General features: G+C 37.0%; 5 protein-coding genes and 1 long non-coding RNA gene across 7 annotated transcripts; 3 read left to right on the top strand and 3 right to left on the bottom strand.

The window, feature by feature from the left end:
• The first annotated feature begins 16 nt into the window (after positions 1 to 16).
• Positions 17 to 5,818, top strand: LOC114543498 (pecanex-like protein 1). The gene is made up of 22 exons (XM_028562457.1): positions 17 to 90; positions 165 to 318; positions 437 to 469; positions 551 to 719; positions 858 to 968; positions 1,058 to 1,158; positions 1,232 to 1,335; positions 1,542 to 1,638; positions 1,747 to 1,839; positions 1,932 to 2,082; positions 2,186 to 2,321; positions 2,403 to 2,580; positions 2,804 to 2,912; positions 3,093 to 3,222; positions 3,347 to 3,621; positions 3,714 to 3,773; positions 4,023 to 4,216; positions 4,312 to 4,542; positions 4,656 to 4,759; positions 4,853 to 5,149; positions 5,287 to 5,365; positions 5,471 to 5,818. Exons 1-22 carry the CDS (start codon positions 29 to 31, stop codon positions 5,816 to 5,818), a joined length of 3,216 nt encoding a protein of 1,071 aa, XP_028418258.1. The 5' UTR covers positions 17 to 28.
• Positions 5,819 to 6,290: 472 nt separating this feature from the next.
• On the top strand, positions 6,291 to 8,014 carry LOC114543494 (SRA stem-loop-interacting RNA-binding protein, mitochondrial-like). Its single transcript, XM_028562454.1, has 4 exons — positions 6,291 to 6,390; positions 6,466 to 6,524; positions 6,612 to 6,719; positions 7,662 to 8,014. The coding sequence occupies exons 1-4, from the start codon at positions 6,330 to 6,332 to the stop codon at positions 7,755 to 7,757; spliced, it is 324 nt and encodes a 107-aa protein (XP_028418255.1). The 5' UTR covers positions 6,291 to 6,329; the 3' UTR covers positions 7,758 to 8,014.
• A 613-nt stretch (positions 8,015 to 8,627) lies between these two features.
• On the top strand, positions 8,628 to 9,742 carry LOC114543503 (adenosine receptor A1-like). The gene has a single exon (XM_028562458.1). The coding sequence runs from the start codon at positions 8,640 to 8,642 to the stop codon at positions 9,702 to 9,704; it is 1,065 nt and encodes a 354-aa protein (XP_028418259.1). The 5' UTR covers positions 8,628 to 8,639; the 3' UTR covers positions 9,705 to 9,742.
• Positions 9,743 to 10,132: 390 nt separating this feature from the next.
• LOC114543504 lies at positions 10,133 to 10,612 on the bottom strand. The gene is made up of 3 exons (XR_003690071.1): positions 10,565 to 10,612; positions 10,381 to 10,417; positions 10,133 to 10,224 (listed from the first exon to the last, which is right to left on the bottom strand). It is a non-coding gene; the product is annotated as an uncharacterized LOC114543504 (long non-coding RNA).
• A 6,942-nt stretch (positions 10,613 to 17,554) lies between these two features.
• On the bottom strand, positions 17,555 to 19,637 carry LOC114543493. Its single transcript, XM_028562453.1, has 6 exons — positions 19,181 to 19,637; positions 18,884 to 18,966; positions 18,704 to 18,811; positions 18,367 to 18,581; positions 18,015 to 18,089; positions 17,555 to 17,888 (listed from the first exon to the last, which is right to left on the bottom strand). Exons 1-6 carry the CDS (start codon positions 19,635 to 19,637, stop codon positions 17,714 to 17,716), a joined length of 1,113 nt encoding a protein of 370 aa, XP_028418254.1. The 3' UTR covers positions 17,555 to 17,713.
• Positions 19,638 to 19,653: 16 nt separating this feature from the next.
• LOC114543497 lies at positions 19,654 to 21,107 on the bottom strand. Of its 2 annotated transcripts, none has more exons than XM_028562456.1 (5): positions 20,733 to 21,107; positions 20,591 to 20,643; positions 20,384 to 20,464; positions 20,132 to 20,272; positions 19,654 to 19,979 (listed from the first exon to the last, which is right to left on the bottom strand). In XM_028562456.1, the coding sequence occupies exons 1-4, from the start codon at positions 20,900 to 20,902 to the stop codon at positions 20,256 to 20,258; spliced, it is 321 nt and encodes a 106-aa protein (XP_028418257.1). In that variant the 5' UTR covers positions 20,903 to 21,107; the 3' UTR covers positions 19,654 to 19,979; positions 20,132 to 20,255. The 2 variants fall into 2 exon arrangements, with proteins under 2 accessions (XP_028418257.1, XP_028418256.1); XM_028562455.1 differs by having other exon boundaries at positions 20,561 to 20,643.
• Positions 21,108 to 21,279: the final 172 nt, after the last annotated feature.

A 21,279-nucleotide genomic window follows, 5' to 3' on the forward strand; every position in this document is an offset into this window, starting at 1 on the left:
AGCCACTAGTATATTCAAGTTTCAGCTTATGCCTGGGAAATATATAAAGATTGCCTTCGATCGCTTGGCATTACTTGCTCTTTTTGATAGGTACAGTACGTTGGTCAAAAGTGTTCTGTCTTTAAATGATATTGTCACAATGACATGATCGTCTTGTAATTCAGAAACAAATACGTTTATGAAACAATACTGGCGGTTGTTCTCGCTGTGTTATCGTCAGTCCTGGGATACCGGCTACTCTTGGAAGATTTCTACACCGATTTCTGGATTTTTGTTTTCTGTTTTGTGTTGGCTGGATGTCAGTTTTCATTATTAAAGGTCCGAGAGTTTATTGTAGTCTAGCTATTTTATATCCGTCCTTCTCAATGTCAACCTAAACCTCGGTCAAATAAAATATGCTTTCCTGAAATGACGTTTTAAATTAATTTTGTTTTAGAGTGTTCAACCGGATGCCTCTTCGCCAACGCACGTAAGATCTTCATTACACTCACTCACTTTTACACTCATGTTTTTTCATTCAACAGCTCCTGATGGATTTTTTGGTTTTTAGGGCTTCAATCATGTGGTACTTTTCAGCAGGCCTGTGTACTTCTGTGTATTAGCAACTGGCGTGTTAATCCTTGATAAAATATCAGACTATGATTTCCAGTGTGTATCTGTCTATACAATACCACTGTGTAGTCCACGATCCGTGGCTTATGTCAAAGATATCATGCTAGGTAATGTTTTTCTTAAAATTATTTACAGAATTACTGCAGCGTATGATAGATTTCTTGCTGTGTTTTTTGAAAATTCTTTATCCAGGAACTTATCGCAATGTATTGCAATGCTAAAATACACTAATTTTTCTCTCTTAGGTTTCATACTTTCTTTTCCAATCATCTTCTTGTTTGGTTTGCTTCCTCAAATCAATACATTCTCTATGTTCATCTTAGAGCAACTAGAGGTTCATGTTTTCGGTGGAAATGGTATGTCATAACAAAAATGTGTAGATTTCAATAATCTACTGTTAGATAATATTTCATATTTTTAATTCTTTCTGCTTTTTATCTTACAGCTAGCACAAATCTCAAAGGAGCGATTTACGCGTTTTTTAGAAGTGTCTTTGCAGTAGGATTTCTTTTTGGTTTCTGCTATGGTGCGCTAGACGAAACTGCGGTATGATATTCTGACTATTACTAAGTTTTATTACACTAAAAAATGACAGCCATTAAAGTCAACTTTTTTTCAGGATGATGTTGCTGGGCAACATATCTTATTCAGTGTTTTCAGTGGATTGTTAGTGGCGTTATCCTACCATCTTAGTCGCTCTGTCAGCGATCCTATGCCTTTTTGGTGAGTCTAAAAAATAAATAATTATACGTTTTCTTCTTTGAATAGTAACCATTTAGGCCAAAGAATGGGGGTTAGTCTTCTCTTATTTTCCAGTTATGTACGACAGTCCTGACTAATTCCGAAGACCCTCTTGAAATGGACCGCGTGCCTTAATTTTCTAATGATAAGACGTTTCTTTTAATAAAGCATACAAAATTTTGTTGTAGGAAATTGGTCAAATCTTTGATGGGACCAGAGAGAGAAAGTGATGGCAATCCCGAGGAAATCTACGATCCTTTGCCATTGAAACTTCAACAGACTTTTGTAAGTTGCAAGGATGAGGCTATGTGTATTTTATTCAACTCATGGCGCTCTGCAGATAGCCTCTGGACTGTTCTCAACCCTGTGTTAATGTTACCTGCCTTTTTTCAGATCACCCGAGCTCACAATGATGTTATTATATGTTCCATATCTGCCGTGTTTGTCTTTGGGGTTCACGTGAGCAAAATTTTCACAGAGCTAAACGTGTGTAGATATTTTGCCATTTCTGATCATTGCTATATTTGCAGTCGCTCACTGTTTCACTCATTTCATTTTGACAATTATTTTGTTTTTAGCCATACGTCAGTTACATGTTCTACTGCATTGCTGGCGTTCTTGGGTTCATTGTTCACTATCTTATACCACAACTAAGAAAATCTTTGCCATGGCTCTACTGTGCTCGACCAATACTTAGAAGCCGCGAATATCATTTGTATGAAGTGAAAGGTAAATCTAGGGTTGAGGGTTTTTCAAAATTGGTTTCCTTTATTCATCATAAATACTAAATTGCGTGCTTTTTCCGAACAACACTTCCTTTTATTTTATGTAGGAGCACCTAAACTTGTTTGGTTTGAGAAATTGTACGTCTGGCTTTGTTTTATCGAAAGAAACATTGTTTATCCGTGTTTATTTCTCAGCACATTGAGTAATTACGCTGGAGATATGAGGTTAAAGTTTGGCACAGTGTAAGTCGCTTTTTCAAACGTTCACAATCCTGTCCATTTTAGTAACAAAATTTATGAGTTACGATTCTCGTATTTCTTTAGAGGTGGTTCATTATTGATCAGTATAATTGGTCTGAAGATGATTCGCAGTTCGTTTTCAGATTGCTCAAAGCAATCAATTTTCGTGATCTGGACAGTTTTATTTTTTGAATATGACTACAAGAAACATTCCGAGGGATTCCCTGTCGATTATTTCATCATGTCCGTACTTCTGTCAAAGGTTTGTTATTTTTTATACATCTATAGTGTTTGTTAATATCACGCGATTCTTCCACAGTCACACATTATACTCAGTAAGTCAAACTCAAAATGTCTAAGTAAAAAATAAAAAGAGAAATTAGTGAATAGAAAGGAGAAATTACCGCTGTGCATTTGAATAAATATTCAGTGAGACAGTTTAGTTCCTATTTTAAAGCTTTCTCACATTGAATTTATTTGTCTAGGTTTACGAACTTATGTTGAAATTAAGATTTGTGTTCAGTTATATTGCTCCCTGGCAGATTCCGTGGGGTTCTGCTTTCCATGCTTTTGCTCAGCCTTTTAGCATTCCACGTATCCTTTTAATCACGTGCCTTAATAATAATACCCTATTATCGATCTTACAATCTATAAATTGTCAACATAAATCTTGGACTGAAGTAGTTGATGAAATAATATCACAATATACAAACAACAATAGGTTAGGAATATGTTCATCATTGTGAATATTTTTCCTTCACAATCCTTTATTAGATTCAACAATGATGTTTTTTCAGTCTGTTATATCTTCTTTGATATCGGCGCCGCTGAATCCCTTTTTAGGAAGTGCTATATTTCTATGCTCTTACGTCAGGCCTGTTAAGTTCTGGGAGAAAAATTACAAGTAAGATCTTCCAAGGAGTTTGCGTCATATAAAATGCTCTGTGTTGCTGACCACTTCACATCGTTCTGTTTTATATGCTGAAAAAGAATAAATGCGTAACTTCATAGTCCTACTTTTTTTGTAGTACCAATCGAGTAGACCACACGAATACTCGTTTATCTTCGCAACTCGATCGTAATCCGGGCGCCGATGACAACAATCTAAACTCGATCTTCTACGAGCATTTGACCCGCTCTCTACAACACAGTCTGTGTGGAGATTTACTGCTGGGTCGCTGGGGGCCTGTGTCCAGTGGCGATTGTTTTGTCCTCGCCTCAGACTATCTTAATGCCCTGGTTCATATAATTGAAGTTGGAAATGGCCTGGTTACATTTCAACTTCGAGGTCTAGAGTTTAGAGGTGAGATATTTAAAATAACTTGTTTTCATGGCATTGTAGTGAACAACACATGTTTGGAAGAAATTTATGCCCTTGTTAACTTTTTTTCACAGGAACCTATTGCCAACAAAGAGAGGTTGAGGCTATAACAGAAGATGTTGAAAGTGACAAAGGTACACAGGCACAGGATATGATCCGATAAAGGATGATATTAGCATCCAATTTCAATTATGTCAGCTATACCTGTATTGTTGTCAATCATGATAGAAACGTGCTCACAAACAGTTATAACTGTTTTTGATAACGTTAGTGCAGCTATATCTTTAAATTTTTTGAAAGGAAGGAAATCTTCAAATTTATTCGGGTAATGTATATAAGGTTATGTCAACGTAATTAGTCATAATAATCTTATCATAAAACAGGTTGTTGCTGTTGTGAGCCTGGACACCTGCCTGGAGTATTGTCAGTCAATGCAGCATTTGGCCAACGTTGGTTAGCTTGGCAAGTAACGTCTGTTAAATACGTGATCGAAGGTTATAGCATCAGTGACAACAGCGCTACCTCAATGCTACAAGTTTTTGATCTACGAAAGATCTTGATTACATATTATGTTAAGGTGAGATTCGCCTACCTGATGGCAATAAAGAATTAGAGAGAAACTGCCCAAAAAAATCTCCCCTTGTCTAGTAACTGTATCTTGCATATTTTTAGGCAATCATATTTTACGCAGTCCGTTCAAAAAAACTGGTTCAATGGCTTACAAGTGAAGACATCTTCGCTGGGCTGACTGAATACCAGAAGAAAAATTTCGTTGAAAAAGAATCGACATTCAATCAAAATATTGATGAGGATTATGACGTACTTGCGAAAGGAATATCCAGGAATAGTTTTTACAACACGTATTCTGATTGGATAATATTCTGCGTTGGACGAAGGGATGATGTACGTCTGCATGTAGAAGATAGTTTACGCACCACAATCTATCATTGTTCCTATCCTTTGATTTAAATCAACATCTAGATCTCTTATGGTATGCGTCATCTTTTTTTACATAGGAAATTCCTTGCGATAAAAGTTCCAATTTGATGACGTTATGTTTCGCTTTGAGTTTGCTAGGACGGCGAGCTCTTGGGACTGCGGCTCATCAACAATTATCCAGGTAAATAAAACTGAAGTTTTCAGCTAACTAAAATAATTTTCAGTCCAAAATCGCGCAGTAAATTTCATATGTTTTACAATCGTTTTCATTTAGCTTAGAATTTCTGTACGGTCTCCACGCTCTGTTCAAGGGTGACTTTCGTATCGCTGCTCAGAAAGATGAGTGGGTACTTTGTGATATGGATCTGTTGAAGAAGGTCGTAGCACCTGGAGTGCGAATGTCCCTCAAGCTTCATCAAGATCACTTTACATCTCCAGATGAATACGATGAACCTTCCATACTTTACGCTGCAATTGCGTCACACGAGGAAAACCTCGTTATCGCCCACGAAGGGGATCCAGCATGGAGGCAGGCTGTTTTGGCAAACAAAAGTTCTCTTCTTGCCCTAAGGTAAATATGGTATAAAACGTCTTTGCTGCTGTCTACTGTAATCTGTGCTACTGTAAGGTGCTTGATTGCTGGTACCCTCGTACAGATGGACTGGTCGCTATATGAAAGGCGCCTAAAGTTGAATATTTCCTTTATAGACACGTGTCGGATGATGGCATTGATGATTATAAAATTATCATGTTAAACAAGAGGTTCTTGAGTTTTCGCGTCATTAAGGTTGGCTGTTGCCTCATAAATTTGTAATGGCTTAAAAATGAGTTACGTGATGTATTTAGATATCCAAGTTCTTCTAAAAAGTACTATTCAATATTTTTATTCAAGGTAAATCGTGAATGTGTGCGTGGCTTTTGGTCAAGTCAATTACAGGAACTGATATTTCTAAGAAATCGTAATCCTGAACGAGGCTCAATACAGAATGCCAAGCAGGTCCTACGTAATATAATCAATTCATCGTGCGACCAGCCAATTGGATACCCTATTTACGTCTCACCACTGACCACATCGTATGCAGACACTAACGCTCAACTCCACTCGTTTAGTTACGGTTCGATTCAGGTGACTCGATTCGCGGCTGGGCTAAGAAAGGCATGGCATCAGCTTCGACTGCGTTGTGGCACGCTTTGCCACGCAAGTTCAGAACCTGTTGAGAAATTGTTCAAGGGAATGTAGTCTGTGTGCCCGGGAACTTAGGATCTACACGCGGGAGAATAGACTCTAGTTTAAGCTCCCCACGCCCAGGAGTACGGCATTTAAGTACATCGACGAACAGGTCTTTGAGCGGAAGTGCGCCACAAACGGGAAGTAAGCTTTCAAGCTCGTTATCAGTAAATGCGCCAACAACTACCCAACCATCTCCGACAGGTGGTTCCCAAGAGGTCAGTCAGCAGCGATCTCGCCATAAACGATAGTTAGTTTCCAAATTCCAAATAATGTAGATAGATAGGATTAAAAACATTGTAAAATACTACGAAATTATTTTGGCTGAATCTAAGATAACTGGGTTTTAACCGAATTGTATAAAATCCCATTATCCACGTGTCAAAAAGTGTTAAATAGAAATTTATAAGTTTCAATGAAAGTTTTGTCGAACAAGAATATTTGCGTGAATACGTTAAATCTCGTACAAGATAAAGTATAAAGAGCACCAAAGGTACACTGAGGTACACTCGAAGTCTCCAACATGGCGGCGGAAGAAGTTAGAAAATTATTTGTTGCCCGATTGCCCTGGACAGCTTGTAGAGGTAACGTTTCATGTCGAAATGAACATTTGTAAATTGTTAAGCATTATACTAAAGTAGTGTTACGTCTGATTTCAGTCGCATTACGCGAATACTTTAGTCGGTTTGGTGCCGTTGAACGTTCGCAAGTGTTGTTTGTAAGTATTTCATTTTATTATTGTCCTCAAATTTTTAGTAGCTTCATCAAATGATATAGCTTGTGTTCCTATATTTAAATTTGGCAGGATCAGAATACTGGAAGATCAAAACGTTTTGGTTTTGTTGTCTTCAAAGATGAAGAAAGTATTGCGAAAACAATGAAAGCTTCTATACATGAAATTCACGATACTGAGGTCAGTGAGATTTTAAATTTTGATTTAGAATTTTTTTTTTGAGTTGCTATACCAAACAACATTTTGAAATCTTGGGTGTACAATTTGAGTGAATAAAAGAGAATGTTCAATTACAACCTTCTTTGATCTTTAAAGTATGAAGAACTTTCAACTTTTAATTAATTAGGTCATAGGCAGCCCAAAATTACGCAGTGTGTAAGCAAAACTATTGGAAAACATCTCCTATAAAATTTTGCATGATAAACACTGATGGCGCACATGCATTCAAAGGGGAATGAAGCAAGTTTTGTAGGCGATTTTATGTTTCCAATAGTTTTGCTTACACACCGACACCGCGTAGTTTTGAGCCGCCTATGATTAGGTATGAAGGCATTTTGTATTCCTTCATTATTACTTTTTGAGAGGACAGGTGACCAGCCGAAATATTTCTCTTGCCTGAAGATCCTTCCTTCATAACTATATGATACTACAATACTATACAACACTATACCCTACTATATCACATTATTATTTTGCATTACCATATCATACACTATTGTATCACATTATACCCTACTATACCACATTATTATGCATTACCATATCATACACTATTATATCACATTATACCCTACTATACCACATTATACCCTACTATACCACATTATACACTCTTGTGAATTACCATAACCTTTGCCTTCATAGCAGCATTTAATTTAGTCTCTATTGTTAGAGTTCACACTTGCTCGTTTAAGATCAATGCTTGCTTATGTCTTGTCAAAAAGTGTTAGGCAGCTCAGATTTTGAGGCTTATATAAGTTTTCCTACCTGGGTGATATGTTGGGCGTAAAATTTAAATTAATTTTTATATCAATCATAAAATTATTTGTATATCATTGATATTATTCCTATTTCTTCATTATGCGTGACAACTGTGCTGTGAAACATATTTCTTTTCTTTAGATATTTGTTCAGCCACACAAACCTCCAAAAAGAAAGGATCATACAATCACAAACAAAGACCCATTGGACATGATGATTGATAGGGAACAAAAATAAAGTCAGTTATAAAATACTCAATTTTCATCTAAACAATTAGAATCAGGACCAAAGGATTAGAATCAAGCCTTGTGGTTGCCCTATCAGTTTAATGGACCTTTTACATAATAGACCAACTTACGATCGAGGTAACAAGAAGGTAATAGATCACCACAGGTAAAAAGAGCATACTGAAATGAGTATAATTGCCAAGTTTGGCCACAAATTGTTAAGTATTACGGAAAATATAGCCAGGCAAAGTAGCCAATTTTGTATACTTTTTTACTATGGCCGGAAGGGTTTAACTAATTTAGTTACACACTTCTGGCCGTAGTAAAAAAGTATACAAAATTGCCAAATACGCATTGCTATATTTTCTGTAGTTTACAATGTTTTGCCGCCAAACTTGGTAATTTTACTAAATTTAGTATGCACTTTTTGGAAAATTCCTTTTTGTTGCCGAAATCAAAAGTTGGTCTATTATGCCTTTTGCATTTTCCATCACATGTGTACATGTCAAAATACTTTATTTTCATTAATAACGAATGCTTTAGCGCATTTCGAAATTTCGAAATTTTTAAGTAAGGGAGTGGAAGTGGAAGGTATTGGAAGGTATTTGCTTACCCGTTTCTGTTCTCGTCTTTTTAAAAAATCCTTGCAAATACTTGCAGTAGAGCGGGGGGGATTGTCCTTGACAATATTCAATAACCTATATCGCGTGTCCTAATCGTCGGACACATTTTGGTGTTGAATGAAAAAGCGATGAAATCGTTGTGCTCACATGATGATGGATTATGTCTAAGAAACTAAAACGTGGCGCATTGTTTAAGGATATCATACAGATCGTGACGGCGTAGGGACTGCTTGACGGGAGACAAGTTTGTGATTTAATTCTGTTTCATCATGACAAACTCGAGCGATGTGTTAGACCATGAATCAAGCGCTGATAGAATTGTCGTCGGGCTTCTCTGTGTCATTGGAATATTTCTAAACACAGCAACATTAATAGTTATGGTAAAAAATTTTACAAGAATATTCGGCAGGGCGGAATCTTGCTTCGTGACGAATCTTTGTGTTGCTGATTTAGCGACATGTGTCAGTGGATTGCTTTGGACGATCTTTCCAATTTCAAAGTATCCTAGTTCCCTAGTTATTGTATTACATTGCTTACAATGGGCTACAGTATCTGCATCTTTTCTCACGCTATCGTGTATGGCTATAGAAAGGTTGTTGGTTGTTGTGAATCCTATTAAAGCGCGGCGTATGCTAAAGAGGCCGTTCGTGTCGGTTTGCTGCGCAGTTGTATGGGTTATCTCAATTGTACCAGCGTCAATGATTGCGGTGAATGCACAGATAGCGCAATGCATCATGGTAGTAATGTTCGAATCATGTTTGATCATAACCATAGGATGTTATATTCGGGTTTACTTCATCGTTAAAAAACTCAACCGTGAGGGTTTCCACACTACCGCGCGTTATAATGTAAAGGATTCGAAGCTAAAAGTCGAAGAAAGTGAACCGGCGCTTCATCACCGAGTAGCTGTACGCCAAGAATCACGCATTACAAATTTGGTTTTTCTGCTGGTCGTTATTTTGGCTGTCACGGTTCTACCTTATATGGTACTGTTACAAGTTGTGATCGCTCATAGCTTATCTTGCCATTTGAGTAAATGCCCTTGGAGTTCGAGCATGGAAATTGCCCTTGATATTCTGTTCCCGATCGAGATGTTGAATTTCGTCATAAATCCCGTCATCTATGCCTGGCGTTTGGCCAAATTTCGACAAGCATCGAAAAGGTCATTCAAACAGTTTATTTGTTGCAAAAAGCTGAGTGTGGATTCCGACGGTATGAGAAGAGATGACTGTTCTTACTCTAATTCATCTGACTCAATGGCCAATAGCCCAGCGACTATTTTTACAGGCGGAAACCCGAGAAGTGAGATGCTCAATAATAACAGACACTCGTGAATTCTCCTATTTGTTACAGGAAGAGAAAAAATGACCAAGTCTGCCCAAATATTTTACGACTAATTTAATTTAGCATAAAATGTAGATTTGACCATGGACAATGAAGAAGGTCTTCTGGATTGTCTATGATTTGACTTACTAGTAAATTATGATGTCCTGTCCTGTTACTCAATTACATAATTTGTCAATTGCCTAAACACTTTTCTCCTCTCGTGCGTATCCCAACGAATAGGTATTTGGAAAAAATAAGAACAAACTGACAATAGCTTTTTTATAACACAAGTACCATGTTTCAGTGATGTTCCTTGCAAATATCTTACAAGGGCAGCATTCACTTGCATATTTTTTTTCCACTCTTGGTTTTCCACTCTCACAATTCCACTCTTGGTTTCTGTTTCAAAAGAAGTCCTGACAATTCAAGAAGCTTCGCACATTCTTTTTACTATTTCCAACGGATTCATTCCTTTTAAGACGTCACTGAACTCGTTCTCATTTTCTTGGTCCAGATTCGGTTCCTCTCCTAATATAAATGATGAAATTATCGGACGACGACACATTGGGCACTTGTTCATTTTATTAAAACAGAGAGAACATAAACATGCATGGCCACATGGTATGAAAGCCCGCGATATGGGCAACATCTGACAAACAATGCATAAACTGTTGTTCTGTGTACTTTGCTCATGATTGCTTGAACCTTCCAGAAATAATTTCTGCAAAAAAAAACAATGCAAGAGAAATGATGTATCATACATTTTAGGTTAACTTTCAGAACGATCCTTATCAACTACTCATTATTCATTGTCTGACTAATAGACTCACTAAGTAATCGCCACAACATTCTCTTTGATATATGATACCTGTAATTTGAATATCTTGCCATTGTAAGTTTGAATGTACTGTTGAATGATAGATTTTAAAGTTTCCATTTTGTCTTTCCAATTGAATACCAGCCAGCATAGCTGTCTACAGGGATGAAATTATTGTGATTATTGCCCAATACTATGAAATTTTTATTTGCACCATGAATATGTGAGATCACTTAGTCAAATCACATACAATGCAAGATTCTGATTCTATCATTGCCTTGTGTTCATCAGTCAACTCCATGGCAACTACCAGATCATACACTTGTATCTCATTGTTTGTCAGGTCAGGCTCAATTGAGTCTAGATCTGTGACATTGTAAGATACTTTTTTCCCAGAACATATGTCAGTACTAATGTATTTCATCAAGGAAAATGACGAATGAATCTCCATAAATTCATTTTCATGCTAACTTTGATGTGAACTAAGTGTTAAAAGATACAAATCTTTGCCAATCACTGCTTTGCAATTTTTCTCCAGTTTCAACTTCCAATTGGTAAATTTATCAGTTTCTTCACTTTTTCCATCACTAGAATCCCTATAATTCAGTGGGAAAATATTCACTAATAGGTTAGTTATATGCAAACCTTTATTTTACATTAAACCAACCTTACTGAGTGAGGTGGATTTTAAAAGAAATTAGTGAAGTGAATAATTTGAATGAGCTAGATTTTTAAAAACACAGATGCTGAATAACTTTTCTTTCCATTATCATGCATCTTTTAACTATACCTTCAAAAATCTGGAAATGAGACAATGTCATCATAATACCTAAAACAAACTTTTGGTCCAAACATTGCTTTTCTACCTTCCAGAAGCACCAGACATAGCATGGATGTGTGCAGCTAAGCAACATATCAAACAACCTTATAAAAGTTGAAGAGAACATTTATCGTAATTATTAGCCAGAAGTTTAACACATTCGCGGATCTAGGGGTGTGCAGAATAAATTACTACAGCTTATAATCGAAATCGCATTGGCAGATTTTAATGTAAAAATATTCTTTTCAAATCTATAACCAATAGCGTTGTTATTAAGCTGTCTTGAATTTAAAACTGTGTAATTTATTCTGCATGCACACCCCTAGATCCGCCACTGGTTTAACAGTAACATTAATTTGTGTGGAGAGGTCTTGTTTTTGGTAAGTTTGTAAGGGCAGTTTAAGGTCTTCCAATTACTGCAATGCCATGCATCAATGCTTTCCCTTAGCTTTCAAGCATGCAATGCATGATGGTAGTTGAAAATACAAAATTGCTTCAAAGCAGGCGATATCACAACTCAAATTGACCTTGATAATTAACTACCGTCACGCATTGCGAGCTTGAAAGCTAAAAGGGGAAAGGTCTATTATGCAATTTGCCAATTGTCATTACAGTGAAGATTTTGAGTGAAAAGCAGAAGCAAAAAGTCAGAGATTGGTAAAAGATCTGCCTGATTTATAAGCCATTTTGTAGTTGATCACTTTTTTGATACACATTTGTTTGTAGAGGTAACTTTTTTTAGAGAAGTCCCTAGAAGTATATTTTAAAAAATATATAAATTTTACCTATTAAGGGGAGTGAAGATGCAGTTATTTTAAATGGATTACAAACTTCGACCATTGGTTGTGGTTTCGGCCTTTTATGTGTTACAGCCGTTTGGGTTTCTATAATTCCAAGTCGTCTTATAAACCAAAAGAGAAATGTAAAACCGATAGAAACCAGTAAGGAGGCACATATTGTTAAACAATCCGCCATCTTGAAATTTTCGTTTTCGTGGCGCTCGCGCGCGTCTGAATTTTCTGCGCGAACACACGCAAGCATTGTGGCGATTACGCAATCCTGGTGTGTGCAGGAACTTTTTCATGGGGGTACAAAGCTCCTGCACACACCAGGATTGCGTAGAATTAGAGTTCACTGAGAATGACGCGTGCGCTTCTGAAAAATTTCAGACGCGAAAACATTAGCAAAATCCAAAGAGTGAGGCTTCTGGTATAATGTCTATTCTGTGTATTAAACCAATCTCTCAGCACTATGTCTTAATCTCTATGTCTCAACCATCAGTGGTCTCAACCAACGTAAAATCCAGCTGTCCAGTGTATATCGAGGTCATTGGGCTTCACTGACCTATAAATGAGGGGTGGCCAGTGGTGAGAGGCAGTCATGGGGAAAGGGAGGCTATTTCAGATCCGCCTGAGCAGGGGCGGATTTAGGGGTTGTCAGATGAGTCACGCGACTAAGTCAAAAAATACACAAGTCCAGGTCGAAATATTTAAACTTCAGTCAGCGAAAATAGTCATTCGATAAATTAACAGTCCAGTTAGAAATTATTAAGCTTCATGCAGTTGCCGGTCACTGACTTTTGAGCCCTCGGCAAGTGAGTCATAATAGCGGATACCCGCTTGAATTTTGCCTCATCGACTTCTGATTCTAGGCATTTGATTGGCTTAGAATGAGTTTGACTCATCTTTGCGGGGGTCTGACTCATCTGTGCAATTTAAGCGTTTCCGATTGGCTGTTGGAGGGCTAATACTGGTTCTTCATTGGCTTGCCTTATCTTTGCGGGGGTCTGACTCATTCGCCAAATTTAAGCTTTCCCATTGGCTGGTGAAAGAAAAATATTGATTTCTTATTGGTTTGCTTTATTTGACTTAAAGGAAAAATATATCCTTTTCAGTAAATAAGGAATATTGAAAAATTTCTGGATGTTTGACAGCGGATATTTTTAAAAATCTGTTGGATTCTACTGCTCGATCTCGCCATTTATACGGATTCGTATATTTATTTTACAAAATGGCATTTCATCGCAATGATTTGAGGTTCCTACAAGGCCCAATACAGATCTTTGTTAGGAAGTTCACGCTACAAATAGCGAATATGTCGAATAGCTTTCAGTTGCCGTCTTGTCAAGTAATATGGATAATTCCGTTACCTCGTGTGCTCGTCAACATGAGAAATCTACTGAGATAAGGTAAAGATTCATGTCGATGTTCATATAAACAATACTCCTATAAGTTCGTATAAACTATAGTCCTATAATTTGCTATGTTAACTGTATATTTGAGCGTGGTTCTGTATTAGCATATATTTGCATTCGCCCGTCGTCGTTCGGTCATAAGGTCGATTATTGTATTGTTTATTTGTATCAAGTATCAACCACGATTTACTGTATGAATTTACGTCTAACAAACAGCCTATATGCATAATACTAGATCTAGGCGCGTAAAGAAGATTTAGATATTTGTAAAATCATGTAATCCATGTTTATGTCAAAAAGTACAACGTAATCATGATTACCCACCAAACCAATATGGCAATTATGAATTATAGCGCATTATCAACAATATTGCCCAACTGGGATATTTACTGTAAAGTGTAAGCGGCATTAAGCACATATTATATTTGGCATGTAGCATAGCTTGGAGCAATACTAGCTTATGCTGTAACAGTTATGAATATTATTCAGTCACTCTTACAAATTGACCGCATTCATGTTTTTATTCCATGCCCATGGGTGTAATTTCCTATTATTGCCTGTTATTTCGGCTCACGTGTTTCTGGTATTAAAACTGAAGGCTCAGTAAACATTTAAACGTTAACATTTTTAATGCGTACTTTTCTCGTATAATTTTTGTATAAATTTCGCGTTCAGATGATAAGTTAATAATTTTTGAAATGTCATTATTCCGGGGGGGGGGGCGGCAATTGAACCACCTCCCCGTTTTTACATCCGATATTTTGACTAACGTGCGAAAAATCCTAGATCCGCCCCTGCGCCTGAGCACCAATTATTGCAAGGTTTATCAAGGTTTTGCTTAAATTTGTTCTGTTTTAGGTTGCATGCAAACACTACCAAACAGTGAAATAAAGATATGAAACATTATCCCACTCAAAAATAGGTTATAGTCCAGATGAAGAATCGAATTCACTGGTCCATAATAAATACAGGTCAGTGGTCTATTGCATTGTCGGCAATGTGGTGTGACCAAATTAGCCAATCACAAGCTGCAGTTTTTGGCAGATTGAGTGATTGACAGTCAGTTTTCAAGACCGTGTGGACGATCCGGTGGCCAGGAAATTCGCTCTTCGTTGCAAGAAAAGAAAACCAGGTGTGTATATCTCTGAATACTCTGCATAAAAAGAACGCAGATATTATTCAAACAATGTTTCAAATATTTAAATAGTTATTAAACACTTTTTTGTCTTTTACTGTTTCATTTTAGGCCGAAATCCGTCGACGAAAGCTAGATTCAATGGTCGTGAATTGTACAGTATGTGTTAAATAGTCTCTTATCTGTTAGTTATTGAACTAAAACGTTTATCAGCCAAGCTAGAATGGTTCTGTCTTCAGTATTCGTATCAATAAGTGTCAATTATTAAGTGCAGAAAATTAAGTCCAATTTTTCAGCGTGTTTAAGCCGCTGCTAGGCGCTGCCGCGTTTAGAGCATATTGCTTTGATTTTTTAGGTTTCCTTTGTTGTAAGCAAAGCTAGAATAGCTTCAGCATAGTATTCGTAACGATTTCTACTAATTTGCAGAAGAATTAGGTTCAAATTTTCAGCGTTTCTAGCGAGTTTCCGTGCGGTTTGCAACGCCGGTGTTTTCAACTTTGTAGTCGCCGCCGCCGTTCAACTTTTAGATCATATTGTTTAGTTTTTAAAGCTTTCATATATTGTAAGCAAAGATAAAGTAGTTCTGTCTGAGGATTCGTATAAATTTGCAGAAGAATTACGTCCAAATTTTCAGCGTTTCTAGCGAGTTTCCATGCATGCATGTGCGTGTTTGCAACGCCGGTGTCTTTTTTAACTGTTGTAGTTGCCGCCGTTTAACTTTTAGTTTTAGAGCATATTGTTTAGTTTTTCAAGCTTTCTTAAAGTGTAAGCAAAGATAAAGTAGTTCTGCCTGAGTATTCGTACCAATTTGCAGAAGAATTAGGTCCAAATTTTCAGCGTTTCTAGCGAATTTATACTTGTGCGTGTTTTTGCGACGCCGGTGCTGGTGTTCTTTTTTAAACTGTTGTAGACTTAGAGCATATTGTTTAGTTTTTCAAGCTTTCTTATATTGTAAGCAAAGATAAAGTTGTTCTGTCTGAGTATTCGTATAAATTCGTAGAAGAATTAGGTCGACATTTTCAGCGTTTTTAGCGAGTTCCATGTGTTTGCAACGCCGGTGTTTTTCAACTTTGTGGTCGCTGCCGTTCAACTTTTAGGACATTTTGTTTAGTTTTTAAAGCTTTCTTATATTGTAAGCAAAGATAAATTAGTTCTGTCTGAGTATTCGTATAAATTTGCAGAAGAATTATAGGTCCAAATTTTCAGCGTTTCTAGCGAGTTTCCGTGCGTGTTTGCAACGCTGGTGTTTTTCAACTTTGTAGTCGCTGCCGTTCAACTTTTAGATCATATTGTTTAGTTTTTAAAGCTTTCATATATTGTAAGCAAAGATAAAGTAGTTCTGTCTGAGAATTCGTATAAATTTGCAGAAAAATTACGTCCAAATTTTCAGTGTTTCTAGCAAGTTTTCAATTTTCAATTTTTGGATTGCATGCAGCTCAGATCCCAACCCTTGGTTATATCTTGAATGTTTTGTCAGGAGTAATGAGTAAGTATAAGTGATCAGGGGCCCGGGTCATTTATACTTTCTGTATGCTCGACTGACCTAGTCCGGCATAGGCAAAATATTGCTCTTGGAGCACACAAAAAAAGAGATGCATGTTGAGATATGGTCTTAAAAAGGGAGTATGTTAAATGGTCGAGTGTTAAATGTCTGTCCCATTTTTGAATGAATGCCTGTGTTAAATCTTGCTAAATTTGCATGTAATTTCGAAAATGCATGGAAATTTTGTATTTGCATGTACAATGAGCATCCTGGTGAAGATGATGTTGGTGGAGCTCATGCAGGTAACATACCATAGGTGAGCTTGTTTCATATCATTTCAGATGTTAAGAAATGAATCATTTCAGATGATGATGGACCAGCCGACGATGACAGATGATGATGGACCACCCGATGACAGATGATGATGGACCACCCGATGACGATGACCAGCAGACGATGACAGATGACCAGCAGATGATGACAGATGATGATGGACTGCCCAAAGACAGAAGATGATGGACTGAAGACTAGTTTGATGGGTGGTATTCAGTTTTCTTGCATTCTATCCTATGCATGCTTGTTTTCCTGGTGGTCTGCACTGAATGTGTAATACATTAATTGAAATTCCTATTTCCCATTTTGACATTGATGATAAATAAAAATTCCGGATTGCATGCAGAACAATTAAATTAATGTATACAGCATGTTTGATTCTTTGAAAATGCATGTTCCTGTTTTATCACTTAATGTGTAATGCAATTGGTGAAATTAATGCATGACATTACTGAAGTATCCAACGGTGCGGATAAAAATGATGAAGCATGAACTCAACTTGAAGAATGGAATTCTTACAAAGGTAACTGTGAACAAGAACCAGGTATGCATATGATTGTATTTGTTTGTTGGCACATAAGGCATTGGCATAAAAAATTTGCAACAAAATATTACAGTAATGCGCCACAAGATTGATTTCTGTAAGTGCATGTGCGAATGAAAATAGCCAAAATAATAGCATGAATTATAGGTGGTTGATGTATTTTAACAGGTATGAGATCCAAAATTAGCTGTGAAATATTCCAGTTATGCATGCCACAATTTAACATAAAGTACATTGTTCTAATTAGGGAAATTGACTTTCCAAGTGCATGTGACAGTAAAAATAATTCCCAGAATAATAGCATGATTATAGACGACCGTATTTAATTCTTACATGTATAAGATGAAAAATTAGGTGTAAAAATATTTTGTTTATGCATGAGAACAAATGCTGCACCCGATCAAGACGTCCTTGTATCTCAAGAACAAATCTTTTCAGTCAACTAATCCTTGATGGGAATGTTTTGGAGATCTTAATGCGATACAGAGAAGATGTTTTGGTGTTGAACAATGTCAGGAACAAAAAACTTTCGCCATGCTGCATATAGACAGTATGTTCTATGGCAACATGGTAGATTAGGAAGAGGAAATAGGAGAGTAGTACCAAGCTGTTGTGTGGTTGCTATTCGTAACCGTTATCCTTCACCTAATGGACAGTACAGGGGATATTTGCCTGCACGTGTTTAGATAATTTAGCACTTAAAGTATAAATGGTGCCCCCAAAAAGTAGACCAAAATAAACCACAATCTGATGTGATCCTCTTTATAAAAACCTCAATCAGTTCAGGAATGTAACTAAATTCTTTTGGTACAAGAACACGAACACGGCACCACTGTTGTGTACGCTTACTGAACTTCCGACCGTACCTAATAAAAAAACAACTTTACAATTCCATACAATATGAGTACCATTACACTATAAGAATGCACAGGACCTGAAAAGTTGTTCACACTTAGGATGGGAACACTAAGGCAAAATTTCAATACCAGTACCTTTCTTTCCCATCAGCTGTAGTTGCTGGTGCTCGGCCTCTGTGGTGGTTAAAGTCCAAGGCAGCAAGCTGGTTTCTAGCTTGGTATACTGAGTATCTGAAGATACAACAAACATCAACATTCTTTTATTAACAATGCTTCCTTGCATGGAAATCAACCATGATAGGAGTTTCATTAGCTGTTACCTTTGTAATAATATGTCATATACTTACGGATAGGCATGGCGCTTTGGAGCATACATCAAAATTACATTATGAAAGGACTCTAAAATCCTGTGTGCCTAAAAAATATTTCAAACTTTGAGATGATATAACTTATCTGAAATTTTCAAATATCCAATCTCATTTGTTACCTGAAGTTAACATAATACACCAAAGTGTTTAAAAAGCGAGTGTCCAGAATGATCTTTGCCCGTGCTTTATTGGCAGAAGACTCTTTCTTAAGCCATGGCTTCTTTCTCTCACTTTCATTAAGAGGATCATGTTCACATTTTCCACCATTTACACCTTCCTCCAACACCCACTCATGCTCATCAACAACATGGTGTAAAATACCAATCCACTTATCCTATTAAAAAAATATAAAAAATACAACATAAAGTGACTACATATTAACACATGTATGTACAGTTTGCACAAACTAGATAAGTATTGCTGCAAAAACCAGTAGTACTTCAATGTGAATCTTACTTTGAGATTTTTTGAGTCATTAGCACATGTTTTTGAACAATACCAAAAATGGTTCCTTATTGATGGTGCCCACAAGGTCAAATCTGCATTGTCTTTAGATTTAGCAGCCTAAAGAATAAAATCAATTCTAAATAAAGAAAGTTTTTTAACTAATTGCTGGTTGATATCTTCAACACTTACAGTAGTGATTTTCCTTGCAATGTTCTTTGCTCCATGCCACACATCATTCTGATGTGTGACCTCCTTATATTTCTCTTCCCTTTCTAAAAAATGCAATAATGCTTAATTAATAAACAAATGCATGTTGTAAATATTCCCTCACTGTCTTTTAAAGGGTAAACACAATTAATTATATAACATTGTAATCAATCTGCAAATGAAGTTGTTAAATTATTGAAAGTCTGACAATATTGATTATAACAGGTTGAACTATTAGAGTTTCAGGAATTGCCATATTGTTATAATGTAGATACTTACTCATCAATGCAGCAATTTCAATATGACCATCAGTTACCACCTCCTTCATAACTATTGGTGGTGCAAGCAGTGTGTCCATCTTTTTTTCAAACCCAATCCTCTCCATATTATTGCTCTTACCAGCAGCTTCTCTCACATCAACCACATTCATTTGCAGTATGGCACGATCATTGGTATCAGCCAAGCTGTAAGTACAATATTGTGCACTATGGCCAGGCGAGTCATTCCTTCCATCACCACTCAATATAACCTGGTCCTCTTTGTTCTCTCTTTCTTTCCAACATTTCTGTTTGTGTTCTTTCCAGTAGTCATTAATGGCAGGGATGATGTACAACTTCTGATACTGATTGAATAATATTGATGAGAAATACTGAGAATATACAACAACAAAGCAAGCAAGCACAAGGTTGCCTGCTCTTGTTGCAAGAGGGTTGAGCTGCCCATCTGCCTCCAACATGACCAGACCTACCCCCAGGATACGACCAGGCATGTTCCAACATATGTTTTCTTATAGCTCAACACACGGCCACATCCTTGTCGTTTACAAACACTCCCATGTAATGATGTTATCAAAGCTATAAGAGTGTCTGTAAACACAATACACTTTTCCTTCTTGATTGCATCTTCAGGACTGACTTCTTCCACAGTAGAGATGTATTCTGGTTGAGTCGTCTTATGTTGCTGCTGTTGTTGTTGTTGGGTTCCAACATCTTCTGTGGGCTCATCTCCATCATGTCCACGGATTGTCACATTGAGCAAGTCATCCAGTAATGGCACGTCAAAACCCGGGGGACATACACTACAGTAAAATGGCAGTAAGAGATATTATTGGACGAAATATTTTATGCCATATTCAGTGATATATAATGTGTATATTTATGTTTTAAATCAATAAGCATTACAGTAGGAATGTCACAAAGATTATTATTGAGGTTTTGCATCATCACTTACTCAAGAGAATAGTCCGACAAAACCTGGTCTGCCTGGATAGTGTGTTCACCAAAATTGTCATTATCATCATCACTTTTATCATCAGAACTATCATCTTTGGCTGTCAATGTTCGACTGTCAGAAATCACACTCTGACCCGACCTGAGATATAAACACATATTGCGTATTTAAAAAGTAATACTCTCTGCGCGAAACTTTGCATGTATGGGTTTCAAATTATAAACTCAGTAATCACAATAAGTTTCAAATTACCTGATAGAATATGATGTTCTAACATCCGACAAAGCAGACAATCGACGCGGATTGAGTGCGCGCTTGGCGTTGAGGTTTTAACTATAAAATATTTCATACAAATGTTTTATGCGAATATTTTAAAAAATAATAAATGTTTACGTTTTTGGAGCAGCACTTTAAAACATATGTTCTTACTGGGAGAAGAAAAATATTTGGAAGGTGTACCTGGCGGCATATCCGTTGATTCCATTACCGTTTCGGTTTGCGTCTCTGCATTGCTAAAGTGAGTTCAACACATACATAAAAAGCAAATCAAGTAAACAAATAACACACAAAAAGATCAGAGGTTTTATCATTTTATACTTACCAAACTATACGATTCATCGCAAGATAGCTGTCAAGAAGCATATCCGCCACATCCTTGTCTGTTCTCAATTTATGCTGCTCCTTAAACGCTCTCCATCGAGGGAAAGAACCCAACAAATACACTTTAGAGGCATCTCTACTAGCATAATATTCTTTTCTACTCGACGACATGACTCAGTGCTCTTGAAAGATTGAGAATTTCTTTCTTAAATTGTCGGCTGGTCATGGTTTTTAGACTGAACAATCCGGGGGATTATCAACTTCGGGTGGAGTCCCCAGGCTGGCGCACGCGCAGAAGCCGTGTCTTTAAAACAGGCAAAAAAAATAAGAAATTTCAACCGCTCTTCACCGCAATTTCGGCTCTCTTCACCGCAATTTCCACCGCTTTTCACCGCAATTTCCACCGCTCTTCACCGCAATTTCCACCGCTCTTCACCGCAATTTCCACCGCTCTTCACCGCAATTTCCTTTCGCTTCTACGCATGTGCGAGCTTTGTTTATATTTTTCGTTTTGGTGTGAATCCATTTCATTTGCACAACATGAAGTA

The sequence above is a fragment of the Dendronephthya gigantea genome, unplaced genomic scaffold (genome assembly GCF_004324835.1).
Source record: "Dendronephthya gigantea isolate DGI-Jeju-01 unplaced genomic scaffold, DenGig_1.0 000468F, whole genome shotgun sequence".
NCBI lineage: Eukaryota > Metazoa > Cnidaria > Anthozoa > Malacalcyonacea > Nephtheidae > Dendronephthya > Dendronephthya gigantea.

Excerpts from the sequence above, each read along its gene's own strand:
- LOC114543493 (XM_028562453.1), bottom strand. The coding sequence starts at position 19,637 with ATGTTGGAGGCAGATGGGCAGCTCAACCCTCTTGCAACAAGAGCAGGC. Across the intron at positions 18,812-18,883 it reads TTGCAAGGAAAATCACTACT|GCTGCTAAATCTAAAGACAA; the intron begins GTAAGTGTTGAA and ends TTTATTCTTTAG. Across the intron at positions 17,889-18,014 it reads ACAGCTGATGGGAAAGAAAG|GTACGGTCGGAAGTTCAGTA; the intron begins GTACTGGTATTG and ends TTTTTTTATTAG.
- LOC114543497 (XM_028562455.1), bottom strand. The coding sequence starts at position 20,902 with ATGTCGTCGAGTAGAAAAGAATATTATGCTAGTAGAGATGCCTCTAAA. Across the intron at positions 20,644-20,732 it reads GCGATGAATCGTATAGTTTG|CAATGCAGAGACGCAAACCG; the intron begins GTAAGTATAAAA and ends AACTCACTTTAG. Across the intron at positions 20,465-20,560 it reads CAAATATTTTTCTTCTCCCA|TTAAAACCTCAACGCCAAGC; the intron begins GTAAGAACATAT and ends AATATTTTATAG.
- LOC114543498 (XM_028562457.1), top strand. The coding sequence starts at position 29 with ATGCCTGGGAAATATATAAAGATTGCCTTCGATCGCTTGGCATTACTT. Across the intron at positions 2,913-3,092 it reads TCAGCCTTTTAGCATTCCAC|ATTCAACAATGATGTTTTTT; the intron begins GTATCCTTTTAA and ends ATCCTTTATTAG. Across the intron at positions 3,223-3,346 it reads TTCTGGGAGAAAAATTACAA|TACCAATCGAGTAGACCACA; the intron begins GTAAGATCTTCC and ends CTTTTTTTGTAG.
- LOC114543494 (XM_028562454.1), top strand. The coding sequence starts at position 6,330 with ATGGCGGCGGAAGAAGTTAGAAAATTATTTGTTGCCCGATTGCCCTGG. Across the intron at positions 6,391-6,465 it reads GCCCTGGACAGCTTGTAGAG|TCGCATTACGCGAATACTTT; the intron begins GTAACGTTTCAT and ends GTCTGATTTCAG. Across the intron at positions 6,720-7,661 it reads ATGAAATTCACGATACTGAG|ATATTTGTTCAGCCACACAA; the intron begins GTCAGTGAGATT and ends TCTTTTCTTTAG.
- LOC114543503 (XM_028562458.1), top strand. The coding sequence starts at position 8,640 with ATGACAAACTCGAGCGATGTGTTAGACCATGAATCAAGCGCTGATAGA.